Genomic DNA, 16,065 nt, shown 5'->3' with positions numbered 1-16,065 from the left:
AAATCACCCACTAGAACTTGCTGGGGGGTGAATAAATTGAAATAATAGCAGAATTTTGCAAAATAATTACAATAATTCGTATGTAATCAATTCACATGTAATTATTGGGTAAAATAGTGGAGGTTAATTCCTAATACAGTGAAACCTCTCTTAATTGGCATTTCTCATTAATGGACATCTTCATAAGAGGACAAACTTTCTTATTCTTCCATGCCATAAATATGTACGTGTGGTGTTATGAGAGAGAACCCTTTCTTTTAGGGACACCTCTCATTTACGGACAAATAATCGGTTCCACCGACGTCCGTTTTGAGAGGTTTCACTGTATTACTTAGTTTAATAATAATAATAATAAATGCTCAAATGTTTAAACTTACTTTATTGAACCTACCACTGCGAAGAGCTTATATTATTATTATTAGTATTATTATTATTATTATTATTATTATTATTATTATTATTAGTAGTAGTAGTAGTAGTAGTAGTAGTATTGCAATAGTTGCGTAACAAAATATAATGTTTTCTTGTTTAAAAACTATATCACTATACTGAGAGCACCCCTCCTTTTATTTTGAACACCCCCCAGGTAAAAATTTCTGGCGTACTTACTGATAATAATCAGTAGTAGTAGTAGTAGTAGTAATAGTATCATTGATAATAATTATATTGTGTATGTAGGACACTTGAAGTGAGTATTTGGAACTCCACACAGGTTATGGCTCGATTTGGCTCGACTCGACTCGAAACTCGACCGAAATTCGAATCGAGTTTCGAGTCAAGTTGGAGGAAATTTTTCGAGTCGAGCTCAAAGATGTCTGTTTCGAGTCGAGTCGAGTTTCAAAGAAAACTCGCTCGTGCTCATCCCTAATAAAAATAGATAAATTTATAATTTCGCTGTTGTTACAAGCCACACGACGTGTGATCCCCCTCTCACACGCAAACATAAAACAGCACAATCGTGATTCGTATGTATTCTGAAATAACTCTTAATGCTTCATATATTTTTTAATAACTGCATATGCATAATCTATCTTTACTTACCTCCTTAATCCTCAACCTCTTAAATCCAGCTGCCGGATCACAAGGTCCAAAATACACGCGTAGCACGTTTAAATACTACACAATTTTACACAAGCACACATCGATGCGGCGTAGCTAACGTACACACACACACACACACACACACACACACACACACACACACACATATATATATATATATATATATATATATATATATATATATATATATATATATATATATACTGAACCGGATGGTTAGCGCGTGTGCGTACGATGCACGTAGTCCCGGGTTCGATTTCCTGTGGACACTCAAAAGTTTTGGTGTTGGCCCAGAGAGTATGGAGAGGACAATTATGGAGCTACCTGTATTAAGAAGTAGGAGACTTCGGTCTAGAAAGCCGGCATTAACAACTTTAGGTAGGCCCGTGTTCCAAAGGTTTTGTCGTGCCAGCAGTGGCGTGCGGTAGTTATGCAACCGGGGAACAGGACAACATAGATAGAAAGTATTGTGTAACAAAACAACGGAACTGAAGTAAATGTGCTTTTAAGAAATCAGAAAATTTTGTTTGTAGCTGTTTTATTTATTTATTTATTTATTGCTTTTTGTTTTAGAACAGTAGTACATGCAGTAGCGGAATTGGGTGTAAAAACTAGGGGGAGGGGAATGCCATTACTTCAAATTGGTGGTCAGAAGGTCAAATATCTGTAAAAAGCATAGCCAATTAATCGTGTGTCGCAAAAAGTACTGCCGACACTGAGTACAAATACATGTGGAATCCACACAGTTTTTGATTCCACATAGAAATACACGCATTAACCAAAATTCCACACATTTTGTGGAATTCGACACACATTCGGAACTCTTCCGGCAGAAATACTCAACTACCGTTCAGCCTTTATATTAATCACGTGACTATCAAAATGGGATGTAGGGGCGCAGCCCCGAGCGAATTCTGGAAATCGAGCAGCCATCGAACAAATCAAGTGTGTTAATTACAAAATGGTCCCGATTTCGCTCCAGCCTCAATTCATGGACAGCACTAAATGGCAAAAGAATATGAAGAAAGTACGCGCAGCCCAAACCAGCAGAGCTAGATAAACGAAACCTGGAACGAAGGAGAGATCTGGGGGCGAAGCCCCCAGCGACCAGACCTATTTTGTATATAAATAAACCGGCTAAATGGCTAGGAATACAGCAGAATGTAAATTTTCCCCCGAGTAAAAATTCCCGGTTTTTCATCAAAACTCCCTGACTTTTCCCGGTTTTCCAGGTGAGTGGCCACCCTGGACATCGCACTAAAGGATTCCGTATTCACTCCTATCAAGGCTTATCGTTTGCCTATTTTGGATCAATCATAAAATCAGAGCATATCTCAACATTCGGTTGACGGCATGTCTCGGAACTTCACCCTGTATGGAATACTCAGTACACCAATTAAACATTAATGAAATATGCATTTTTGGATTGCATATGAGTGACTTCCTTTACGCTGATAAGGACCACCATCCACAGTCTCTCGAATTCGAAATAGAGCCTCTTGAAATTTGGCTATTTCGCGAATTTGTACAGCCCTAACTCTGAAACTATGCACTTTTCCCCACAGGTCCATGTGAACTTTCCCTCTTATTTTAATGTAAGGAATCACCTCTTACAGTTTGTTGGTATTGTTCATTAACACCCTGCATATATATATATATATATATATATATATATATATATATATATATATATATATATATATATATATATATATATATATATAGGGTGATTCTTAAGAGGGTTTACAACTTCAATCAGTTATAATTCTTTATTGGAACGACATACAGACTTGGTTTATGTCATTGTACTGCAAAATACTTCAAGTTTGACTCTCGTAATGGGTAGTTGCAAAGTTGACTACACGCGGCGCCACCGGTCAGTCGCTAAAAATAGAGACTTTCACTGGTGCGGAAAGAGCTAAGTGCATGTTTTGGTTTGAAGAAACGAAGTCAGCAACGAGTGTACAGCGTAAGTTTCGCACACAATACGGCAAGGAATCACCCAGCAGACCAACAGTGTACAAATGGCACCAGACATTTGTTGAAACAGGTTGTTGTGTGCGACACACAAAGGCTCCAGGGCGCTCACCCGTGACTGACGATGTGGTGGAAGCAGGTAGGGAGAGTTTTGTCAGCAGTTCTAGAAAATCTACACGACGTGCATCACAAGAAACTGGTATCTCTTAGACCACTGTTTGGCGTGTATTGCGTAGACGTTTGTCCATGAAGCCATTCAGGCTGTCCTTTGTTCAAGCACTGAGGGAAGCGGATAAACCTATCCCACATGAATTCTGTTACCATGTTGGATCGCATTAGTGGTGATGAGTCATTCTTGAACAATATGGTATTCAGTGACGAATCAACTTTTCACCTTTCCAGCCGAGTCAACACACACAATTATCGTATTTGGGGCACGGAAAAGCCACATGCGCACGTGGAGCTGGTTCGTAACAGCCCCAAAGTGAACGAGTTTTGCGCTGTTTCCAGAACAAAGGTGTATGGATCACTCTTCTTTACAGAGAGCACCATCACTAGCATCACCTATCTTGATATGCTCCAGAACTTCCTCGTTCCACAGTTAGATGAAGATAACCACGATGGCTACTTATGGTGACAACAAGATGGCGTCCCGCCGCACTACCTCATAAACGTAAGGGAATTTCTTGATCAACGTTTCCCAGATAAGTGGATAAGTCGTGGTGGACCACCTGCCTGGCCGCCATGGTCTCCAGATTACACGTCACTTGACTCCTTTCTGTGGGGGTTTGTGAAGGATAAGGTGTACACTCCTCCACAACCTGATAATGTTAATGAACTGAAATATCGCATCACAACAGGCATGGAGGACATTACCCCCGAAATACTGGTTACTGTTTGGCAGGAAATCGACTTTCGTTGGGATGTGTCCAAGATGATCGCAGTTTCACACATTGAGCTATAATGGATTTGTCACAAAAAAGAAACTTGAAGTGTTTTGCAGTATAATGACATATTTCAATAAAGAATTATAACTGATTGAAGTTGTAAACCCTATAAAGAATCACCTCGATTTCAAAATAAAATTTCGTGACCTTTTCTTTACCAAACCATAAAATTGCGTAACATTCTCAAGTGCGAATTAGGCCGAATTTTCATACGATAGAAGCATACTTTGGTTGCGATTTGGTAGCGTCTAAAGCCGATCATAGACATTTTTGGTGGTGAATTTTGACGTTTTATAAAACAGAATTTTCCGGTCTGCACTTATATTTGTACAGATAAAAAAAAATTTAAAAAAAATCGTGACTTAAAAGCTGAATTTCATGACTTTTTCATGACCGATTTCTGATTTCGTGATTTTTTCATGACTTTTGTGACCGATAGACACCCTGTCTATTAATAGAGAATGGTACACGTGTGCACGCTTTTCTAGATTCAGTAAATCACATAGTATCTTGCCAATAATGCAAATTCTAAGTATTTCATTGCTCGAATATTAGAGAACAGTGCTATTATGCTCGGATTGGAAACGCTAAGTTGCACATAAAAAGGGCCTTGCTGTGCTATCTGCTCCCCTACTAGCCCAGTGCAACTCGAGGGTGCCCGAATATATATATATATAAGAGAAATTTGTTGACCTCCGAATATAGAGTAATTAATCAAATATTTATTGATGAAATATGAAGAAAATCGCCTGATATTTCTGAAAGACTCATTCTCAAAAAAGAAAAGGAAAAAGAAAGAAAGAAAAGCTCATTCTCAAGTATAAACTACTCCTTGAGGATTTTTTCAGGAGAAATAACTTATTCCGTATCATGGTACGTCAAAGACCTTTACCAAATGCAAGTAACAAAACATCGCACATCACACGCGGCCAATATAATGGCGCGCCGCACTTAACATTGTAACTAATCATGTTACGATGTTCTGTGCGGCTGAGTTCCGAATGTAGACGGCCTTTTCCTGTCACATCAAGGGAATATCACATGTTATGATATATTAATTTGGACGCTTTCCGCACATATAACGTAACATCAACCTGCACACACAGTCGTTTTGATGTTCCAGCCATGCAGCGATCGCGAGATAAAGCGCTTGCGCTGATAGATTATTATCAACAAAGAAGTGTTCTGTCGAATAGCAGAGATTGTGATTACTCCAAATCGATCAATGAAAAATGACGATAAAAAAGAATTTTAAATCAGACAGAAAACTAGGTCCACTGTAGATAAGTGTCCGGTTCGCAAACACTGTCTTCATCCACCATCGCCGTGTTTTCGGATTCTTTTTAGTGTGTGATCAATAAAAAGGTTACTAGCAGCAACCACCTCCACAAAAGAAGACATTATTTCTACTGAGCTACAATAGAACTCGGCAAATGGAAAACATGTGATACAGTGCTGATTGACTGTTACACTTTTATGGATCCCCGTAACAGAACAGAACATCGTAGCATCGTTCTGCGTATCATACCGCAGATGTTACGTGTCCTGTACAGTCATTTGTTACAAATTTGGACGAAGCTTTATATGGCTGTTAGTGAAATATTTAAATACAGTATTACTCCGGCTTTACACTTTTCAAGAGATCAAAAGAAAAATGGTGTAAATCAGGGGAAATCGTAAACTTCGCATAATTAAAATTTCACAAACACAGAAACGAGGATTTTAATATTCTATGAATACAGGAAAATTGAATAAAATGTTGTAAAGGTGGGAAAACGTTAAATGCGGCAACGTGAAAACGTAGTAGTACTGTACGAACAAAATCACATGAGTCCTTGTTGTGACAATTGTCCAAAAAGAATTTATCCCCGAGAGTAAACTACACCTTTTGGATTTCCCTAGAAAATCATCATATATCATATTATATGGTTGTTAATAGTATACTGACTTATTAAACATAACCAAAATTGTTAGATTTGGTTTCGAGAAAATCGCAATTTTGATTTTCACCCACTAGTGAATTACTTTTACTTTTGAGGTAGGAAGAAAATTTGAAAAATCCTTCTAGAGAATCTTACAGAAACCTTCAGTTTAAAATTCAGTCTGGCTACAATGAACGGTATTGCGTCAAGGTAAGTGTATATACATCGGCACTGACAAACGGACAGATGAACACACAACCAACTACAAATTCCCTTTTCACCATGCAGGGGCCATGGAACGTAAAAAATTCTGTTGAAATCTCGAATTCGATTACTTTCACGATCACCATACTTTCTTCTCAACTGTCGTCATTCGAAAGTAAAATTACACAAAAATAAAACAGCATTATCTTATGATAGTATCAGTCATACAACGGATATGTTAAAAACTACAGTGCTATTTATTTTACAAAAAGTGAGGTCAGCACAATATTGTATAACTTTTCGGAAATCAAGCATTCTCTGTCATATCAATCTGCATAACTACAGATTATATTCTCACACTATTTCTTAGTAAAATAACAATTTCTTCCAAATTTTGCAGATTTCTGGGCCTGTGTTCAACAGTAGCAAAGATTAGATCTAAAACCCAATAATAACTAACTAACTAACTCTATGGCCTATGGAACCCGGAGGTTCAGTGCCGCGTTCACAAAAGCTCTCCACTGACTTCAATCCTTAGCTAATTGCATCCAATAATACCCACTTCATATTCTCCAGTAATTGTAAAAGAAAAATATTTACGGTAACGCTGTCTTGAAAAAATAAATATATCTTCCCTGCAGCTTCTCACTGAAATGTTCATCTCATTTTCACCTGCTAGCTCTTATAGACGTTTATCCAGACATACAAATAACATTCCAACCTTAGTCGGAATTCGCCGCTTTTGTTTTGTATCTTTTCTCACTTCGGCGTTTCCTAAATCCATATGTGTTTCCTGTCATTCTAGTTACTACGGTTACTTTTACTCCATTCCACTTGTTACATTTCATCTATGATGTCTTAGAGGAATTATCACGAAATCTGTAAAAAAAAATGTCGCTGAATAGATGTGTATTTTTTCTGTCATTCGTTCCTAGCTGTTTTCTATATTTCTTTATCTCGTAGTTTCTTAAAGAGATTAAAATTAATTTACAATAAAGCATCTCTCACAAACACCTAAATTGCGTTTCTTGTACTAATATAGCACATAATGACGCATTGTGGTCTGAAGCATGTGGAAGGGAAGGCCTGCTTTGCAGCGTTGAAAAACCTGGCCGTCAAAATTAATTAAGAAAATTATTCTACACATACACTTAGATATGTGTTTTAATTGTTAATACAGACTGCGCTTATTGAATTGTATTTCTGATGTTAATCGCAGTATTTGGCCAACTATACTTTCATTATGCTACACAATTTTTAACAACTTTCGATCTTATTTTCCTCCTTAATTCCTCTTAAAGGACTAACTTGCCAAATAACATACAATGTGATCATTTATTTTGATGTAGCCAATGTACATTTGCTAACAAGAAAGAAAAAAAAAAAAACTTTTGGCTGATTGCGTTGATTTATGAAAAGCAAACATTATATCAACTATACATAGGGTTACGAACTCTCCCGTATTATACGAAAGCTCCTGTGTTTGACACAATAACTTTATCTTGATTTGATTTAATCCGAGAGCTCACAGCTCTTATATTAAGAAACAAATGGCAATAAAATGACGACTTCAATGATGAAATCGCAGATAAAATCTCAATTGTTGAAGCTTACCTTACTGATTTTTTTTTCTTACACAGACAGTCTTCTTTTACATACATCAAAAACCAACTCAAGATTTTCTGCTATTTTTGAATACTCTACGGTCATTTTATAGCTACTTTGTGTAATAAAATGTTTTAAAGTTTAAATAATTTTATTCCTTCACAATAGTTGCAAGCCGTAGCAAAGTTTCCTTTTTTTTTTTTCTTTTTTTTTAAGTTGGGAACTCTATCTAGTAATATATATGTAAATAAATAAACACTTCATCTCGAGAGCTCTCTATTGCAATTACTTACACCAAACAGTTAGCAATTACTAATGAACTGCCTAATTTTCTTCAAATATTCTTGGTCATAACGAAGAAACTACCGCTGAAGAAAATGCTTAATCTCTTCGCGAATTGTACATATTTAAGAATGTTCACCGAATATAAAAGAAATTGATTTTCCTTTGCAGTGCAAAAGTGAATGACAGATACTTATTTCATAATGTGCTGTGAGCGTCAAATACAATATATAAACAAGGAATGCCAAAGCGAAACATGGAATGGATTCTCTACGGGTCCAGTAGAGAGCTATTAAAAGTAAGATGTTTCATCTTTCCTGAAGATGCACATTCTTAAGTGGCCTGCAGTTTCTATTAAAACTTATTCTGAACCATGAAATTTCGGCATCTGTGCATCTACGTAGCAACCGGTCAGCCTTTGTTCGACTCTCAGTGAAGGCAAATTTATATCCCCGTTTCCAAGCAGCTCAGAAGATTACCCAAAAGAACAGCTGGGAAATAAAGATAGCCGCAGCGTGCTGCTGAATACATTACGTCTAGTCGTGCACAAGTCAAGAAAATATGAATCCTTTCCCCCCATTGGCTATGGATATCTTCGGCCTATCCCGAAAGGCCTGCACCCATAAATATTTATTATTATATTAAAAATTACTCTAACCACCAATAAATAAAATACATTTCTCACCTGCAAATACTGAAGCAACAGCTGCTATGAAGAATGAAATTATCACAGCGGGGCCAGTTATATCCTTGGATACTGCACCTGCTAAAACATAAACGCCAACTCCTAGTGTACTGCCAACGCCCAAAACAGTCAGATCTAAAGTATTAAGCACTCTAGAGAGTTCTGTCTCCTTCAGTAGACCTGAGTCCAATACTTTCTTCCGCATGAGCTTTCTACTGAAACTGGATACATTGTCACACGTACGCGTCATGGTGATCTTCTAATACTCCTAAAAGTAATGGAGACAAAATATATGACTGCTTTATTCTAAAAGGAATTAATATCACTTTTTGTGTATTTTAGTATTTTGTTTACCAGGTTCGAAAGTTACGTTAGTTCAAAAAGCAGTATGTGAGCACATCAATCACACAAACCATTTTTCAAAAACGAAAATTTAATTGATTGCTGATTTTATCTACTTATACTGGAATTTTATCAATCTTCAATCAAAACTTCAATTCTCTACTGATACAACACAGTCTGTATGATAGATCTTACGCAAATAACACATTAGGTAACTACGAATGAAATATGAGCGCCAGATGCGTCATTTCCGAAGACAAATACATTTTATATATATTTTTTTTTTGGGAGGGGGGTTAAACCCGGTTTTTTTGGTTTAAATAATTTGTTCTATGTATTTATATTACATATGGACAGAAATAAGTTTGTATCGCCGTGGTGTTATTATGCAACAACGGTGTTATGCTGGAAGGGGTCACATAAGCTTAAAGCGGAATCCAAACCGATTCTCGGCTTACATCCGAGAGAAATTGTTCTCCATTTGGACTCGAAACCGGGACTAATTGGCCACAAATGCGATGAGTGCGAACTCACTCACGAAGGACTCCTGATAAAAATACGTTGTACTGATCTTTATATACTTGTTAATGTAATTGTCTAATTGTCAAGAGTCATTTCGGAGTGAGAAAAGATAAACAGTTGCACAATTGAAACCATTATACAGAATTATATATAAATCGGGAAACTCCCGCCTTAGCCATTGGGATGATCCTGTTATTACTTTAAATGCAAAGCAATAACGGGAAAATCCCGTTATTGCTTTGCATGTAAAATTTTAAGGTGAACGTATCATAATCAGTACGCTAAAACTGAGATATTAAATTATAAATTTAGTATGTACGAATAAAATTTTAAAAAGAGTACAATCCAAGCTAATGTTAGAATTTACGTAGGCTGTTGATAAATTTTGCCAATTTCTATCAATATATTTAAGCAACTTTGGCTTCTTTATAAAACAACAGGCATTCACACATACAATTTGGTTTTGTTTCGTATGTTTAGGCTTAACATCCTTATGTAATACCGAGGTTATTAAGGAGAAGACTTTCGCTTAAAGTGACATCCGAACCGCTACTTGGTTTACACTTGAAAGAAGGGTTGTGGTTCGACTGAGAATTGAACATGGGACGCCTTATTTAAAAGGTGAAAAGGAGATAAAACTATTGCAGATGGTTTGATATGTGGAAACGTCACCATGAAGTTCACACGATTTAAAACATTTTCCGTTTTTTTTTTATTGTTTAAACTTTAAAAAAAAAAAAGCTGGTTTAAACCACCTTGGCGAACCCGGATATAAATAAGTAAATTACAATACTCAGGTTAATCAAAAATCGCCACGTGCAACCGCACATTATTGCCATTACCCAGCTAATGACTGAATTTGGTAGCGAAGGAAGTCTGGGGTCTGCGATACAAAGAAGTTCTCAACTACACGTTCCACCGTCCGATCATTATGGAAGGTCTTCCCTTCCAAGTGATCCAGGTACCTGAAGAAGTGCTAGTAGGAGGGATATCATGAGAATGGGGTAGCTAAAGAAAGGTTTCATACTGCAAGTCATGGAGATGCTACACTATCCTTTGTGTGAAGTAATTTTTGAAAATCTACAATTCTTTCACGATTTGCATGTAAATACGGCTTTCAGGTGTGTGACATAAAAACACGAACGCTATCCAACCGAGTCATGGCAGGGTGAAGCTGGTGGATCCGCGCGGTAACGCGGGGGTGAGTCCGAAGGGAGCAGGCGCGTCAGCGATTGTAAGTATGCGCGTAAGTGAGGGCAGTGAAAACAATAGGTTTAGACAATGATACGAGTTTCAATAACACTTGTCATGGTTTCATACTAGTAACATTTTCTTGTAAACATAAAATACATGTTCAGTAGACTGTGCAGAAATATACCGTTGGTGGAAAATAGCATCAAATAGTCTTCTTTCATATGCACTCACTTATTTTATACATTGTAAAGCATTTGTAATGATTTCATACTAGTAACCTTACACTTGTAAACATTCGTTTTATGCTTTATTACGTTGTATTAAATTCTGCTGCCTGCAGAAATGTTACTTATAAATATATCTTTTCATGCAAAGTAATGAATTTTACCTGTACATCTTCCAAAATGTGGTGCGTCAAAACTACATCAGCACCAAAATAAATTTTGTAAACCAACGGCGAATGGTGCATTTAATCGCCATTTCTGGTCCTAGTGCACTGTTAATATTTTTGCGGCTTGGTATGCAGAATGTCCCAGTTTGAATTCGTAGAAAAAACTGCAACAGGGTGTTCTCCAAAGTGCACTTTCAAATGACCCTATTCAACAACGCACTGCCTCCTGCCTGGGTATTCAACCTGTTTGTTGGACATGTACTGAGTGATCTTATTCCATTCCTGTGTTGTGTTGCTGAGAAGAGTTACCTACTAGACGTCAAAGTGGATATTTCATTTGCATCAACCTAATATTATTCAACATAACTAATCTGTAGTGTTCAATGTTACACAGTTGATAATTCTGATAACTTTCGACTGTCGTCTTCTACAGCACTCTTAGAAACTTTAGTACTATCGAATTTCCCTTTAACTTAATACTGGGCCATTCCACGCGAAAGTGAGCCTGAACCCAAATTTTCGAAAACTGTCAAAACGAATGTATTTTTACGTATATATGAAGTAAATAGAACGAAATTTACATTTTCACAAAGAAAAACTTATTTATACTTAGAATTCACGTAAAATTTTAAGTCTGAGTTGTGAATTTGTAACATGTCAGCTGCGAGGAATTTTTTTATTCTTGTTATCGGCAACATTTTACGGTATATTGTGCATGTTTGGCTGAAGTAACTTCGAGCTATCCAAGATGCTTCTTTTTGCTACAAGCTGCAGTTGAAATAGTGTTTACAGGATAAAAATTGTTTGTAATATCATTAAAGATATAAACGTAAACTTGAGTGTCCTGCCCGTGACAGAAAACTACCAAAAGTTATTGTACTGAATTACTAAATTTGTGAATGTGGTTCGTACTTAGTAGAAGTAACAATTTTCACGTGTACTTCACATCTACAAAATTTGGGACTAATGCTAACAATATATTTCGATTTATTTCAATTTGAAAACTTGTCCTGCCCGTGACAGTGGGCATGCCACTGGTGGGATAGTTTGTGTACATTGGTTATTCATTATAGAAAATTATTCCATGTGTACTAAAATAAAGTTTTCTAAGCATGAACATTATTTTTTTAAATAGAGGATTATGTATTACTGTCAGTATGATGTTTTAACTTAAAATAAGTGTCATATAAATATTATCATTAGCGTCAACTTTCTGTTCGTTTCAAGGGAGCAGTAAATGGGATTGGAGTACGTACAAAACGGCCAGTATGGAACTTTGTGAAACAAAAGAAAGTAATTGTAGAATGTGCTGCTGATTTCGTAGCAGCTTTAAACTCTTCGTTTCAATATATATCTGTTTTACTACTATCATCAGCAGAAATTGAAAAAAAAAAAAAAAAAAAAAAAGACGTTTTGAATAAAAGACGGGAAAATGCTCTTGTCAATTGAATGTCCCCAATCACGGAAAATGCTCTTGTCAATTGAATGTCCCCAATCAAAACAATTTTTCCTGCAATTTGACAGCGAAAATTTGGTAGTTCGTCGAACTTTTAAATTAGAGCTTCATCCGTATAAAATCTTTAAATTTCTAACAGACTTTTATTCAGATTCTAAAAATGATGATTCCGAAAGCCATGAAGCTATCCTGAGCGACGACTTAGGTTTGCATGTTAACAAGTCTTGTGTTAGACCAGCTGTTGAAGATATAACACGAGAAACATTTTTGTTGATTGCATTTTTCTCTAGTGGACAGAAAAAGAAAACATAGACATGCAACTATCGCACAAAGCCCAGTGGAAGAGGACGAAGAAGTCAAGGAAATTCGTATGAAAACCGTAAGCGATTGCGGTAAAATTTTCAAGACTGTTGAAGATGTCTTACGTGCATTTCGATCAAATAATATCTTTGATACCAGCAGTGCTGTGCCCCCCCGGGGGAGGAGGAGCGAGCGTGATTACGGCCTCGGGCGTCAAACTAAGGGGGCGCAATATATATATATATATATATATATATATATATATATATATATATAAATGGAAAGAAAACTATTAAAAAGTGCTCAAAATCAAGGAAAAGCAGAGAATATTTTTGAAAATTTTCTTATGCGTCGCGCCAACCATGGTGACGCTGTGCGGCTGGTCTGTTGACCTCACTCATATTTACGGGGGCGCTGTCGCGACGTGTCGTATACTCACGCCCCGGGCGCTGATTTTCCATGGCACGGGCACTGGATACCAGCACCTATTTTATATACTGTTAGACAGTGTTTTGTACGAATTTCCCTACAAGGTGGGTGTAAATGGGCAAATAAAACCATTTCCTAAAGTGTAGGTAGTGAGAAATAAGTGTACGGCATATTATTATTTTTAAGTGATAAAAGCGAGCCTCAAGTAAAGTTAATATAATTATTTGTGTAAAATGCTATAACAGAACAGCAGAAATTAACTTATTTTCGATTTTATTTCATTTTTGAAATCATTCTTATTGAGATGTTTTGTGTTGATTCACACGATGTCCTGCCCGTGACAACCATGTGTCCTGCCCGTGACACAGTAAAGTTTAGTTTATTCATTAAATAAATATTTGGCAAATTTCTATTATGTGAAGTTTGTTAAAAAAATTCATCATTTATGCATTTTCGTTTAAACAAAAACATTTTGCGCTAAGAATTCACAGAGTTTTGTAACATTCACTTGGTGTATCGAAAGTCACTTCTCTTTTTTGTCCCCACCCGTGACAGACGTTTAGGAATTAATATTTTCTACTCTAAATAGAAAAAAGTACTGAAAACATCAGCTACATATACTCCTAAGCCTGTACTGCTCATATATCATACAATTAGCAGAATTTATGTTGTACTTTTAGAAATATACAACTTTAAAGCATCAAAAATGTAGTGTAAATGTCCTGCCCGTGACGATGGAATGGCCCTACTGCTTTCTAATATATACCATTTTGATTCGAAGAAAGTGATAAAACGTTAAAAGTAACAGATATTTCTGTTGAAAAACACAAGATCAGGTAAATGTAAATATTTAAATTATAAGAACACAATGTAGAGTGAAAGGTTTAATCGACAAGTACCCATCCCATTAAATAACATTAATCCAGGTAATTTCTTGTAAGCAATCAAGACACTGCTCCTGGAATTACACACTTCTTAATAAAACTAGGATCAATTCAGTAGTACTAGAACAAATCGTAGGCTGCATTTTCAATCATGATCGTTAGCCTACATTGTATAACTCATAATTCCTATTTGATTTACACGATATTTCCTTTTCTTCATAAGCACTTAATACAATAGATATTTCTGCATTATCTATCTATCTATCTATGCATCTCCCTTGCGGGAGATTTTAAAATTAAAGTCACAACACTAAGGCCAAGTTGACTGTTTCACTAAAATTGTCTTAAATCTTCTTGTTCTTATTATAATTGTAAAAAGATGGCCCGTTCCAAAATGGACGAATTGGCCTGTTTCAAATAGTTCTGTTTCCACACTAGTTTGTTATTGAAAAAGGAAGGCAGAAGCGTAGAACATACAAAAAATTATGTAAAACACTATAAAAATTGTAATGCACTATATTATGTCCAGAATGAAAATTGTTGTTAATAATTAAATTGAAATAATTAAAGAGCATGACGCTCTATGATGTACAACATTCTACGCCATCTTGCCAAATTTCTGCATTAAGAATATAAACGAACAAATTGTAATTCAATTTTCCATATTAGCTACACAAACAATCCGAATTTTCCTCTTCCTCATGTCTACTATAAATTTGATTTGCACTTTCCACACTCTCAACTAATCAGTTTTTTCTACGGAAGGCATAAAACGAATGTGGGTAAGCTTAAAATTGAATCATTCTTTCCACAAGCAGAAAGTTAATGATCGACCATATCAGCAATTAATAACTGTTCAGGTAAAATTTTGTGAAATCGTTCATATAGATATTTCGGTAAGAAGCTAGTTGCATGGCATATAGCTATATGAATATTTCAAAATTCGATTTTAGTTTATCGGAATGGCCTAAATTAAATAAAACTGCAAACTCTTGACTAGACATAAATTATAATAAAATCATAAATTTCACAATATCAGAACAGTAACTAAATACATACTCACCAAGAGAAATGTCACTTTCATGAAGCCTGAAAATCACACAGAGATTATTCTTTATATTGTTCAAAATAAACTAAAAATCCTAGACTTTCCGCCAATTACCACTATTAAACTACAATACAACTGTTATATTGTATTCCCAAAACATGAACAAAATTACACCACACTCAAAACACTAATTGTGAAATACTTTTCAGAATAATAATTATAAAATGAACCTAGGATCTTATAGATCATTCTGAACAGTCAAATCTACTAACGGAACAAGACTACTATTTAATTGCTTTTTCTAAATATGTTGATAAGGCAACTATTGACGTCCGAAGATTATCAATGATAAGTCTCACTTTCTGATAACATTCTTTGATTGAATGTTTTCGGAGTTCTTATCATATAAACAATATTTAAAATCCAATACAGATTAACAGATTTATCAGATTCTACAGATATTGTACATATAGTCGGTAGTATGGTAAAGAATTCGTCATATTTACTATACAAGAAAACAGCGCAGCATGTTTGTACTTCTTTCTCTCTCTGTCCCTCGTACACCATTATTTCAACATATTATGGAAACACCATTGGTATCCGCAATTTGGTGTATACTTTTCATTTCTTGAAATTATCCATTTTCATTCCTATAAATACGAACTCAGGAGGAATGCTTCTATTTGGTTAACTCATAATTTCGTATTTGAATATTGACCCTCATATAAAAGAAGGTAAATTTACTTCAAAATGTTCGAAATGTAAATTGTCAGAAGTGATATTATATTATATACAGTGCGTTCCACGAATAACAC

At 35.7% G+C, this 16,065-nt stretch overlaps 1 protein-coding gene across 6 annotated transcripts in view; it reads right to left on the bottom strand.

Moving 5' to 3' along the window:
- The window catches only part of LOC145671232 (high affinity cationic amino acid transporter 1-like), a 291,381-nt gene that overhangs the window by 151,210 nt on the left and 124,106 nt on the right, over window positions 1-16,065 (bottom strand). For 4 of the 6 annotated variants that reach the window (XM_081740120.1, XM_081740121.1, XM_081740118.1 and 1 more), the window contains exon 2: window positions 8,685-8,952. In XM_081740120.1, coding sequence (XP_081596246.1) covers window positions 8,685-8,934 — 250 coding nt within the window. In that variant the 5' untranslated portion in view covers window positions 8,935-8,952. Of the gene's footprint in view, window positions 1-8,684; window positions 8,953-11,130; window positions 11,271-15,265; window positions 15,510-16,065 lie in introns of those variants that run through there. The other 2 variants (XM_081740122.1, XM_081740123.1) reach the window with 2 other exon arrangements.

Source organism: Thermobia domestica, chromosome 15, assembly GCF_964235325.1.
Source record: "Thermobia domestica chromosome 15, izTheDome1.hap1.1, whole genome shotgun sequence".
Classification (NCBI taxonomy): Eukaryota; Metazoa; Arthropoda; class Insecta; order Zygentoma; family Lepismatidae; genus Thermobia; species Thermobia domestica.
This window is presented reverse-complemented; position numbering and strand designations above follow the sequence as displayed.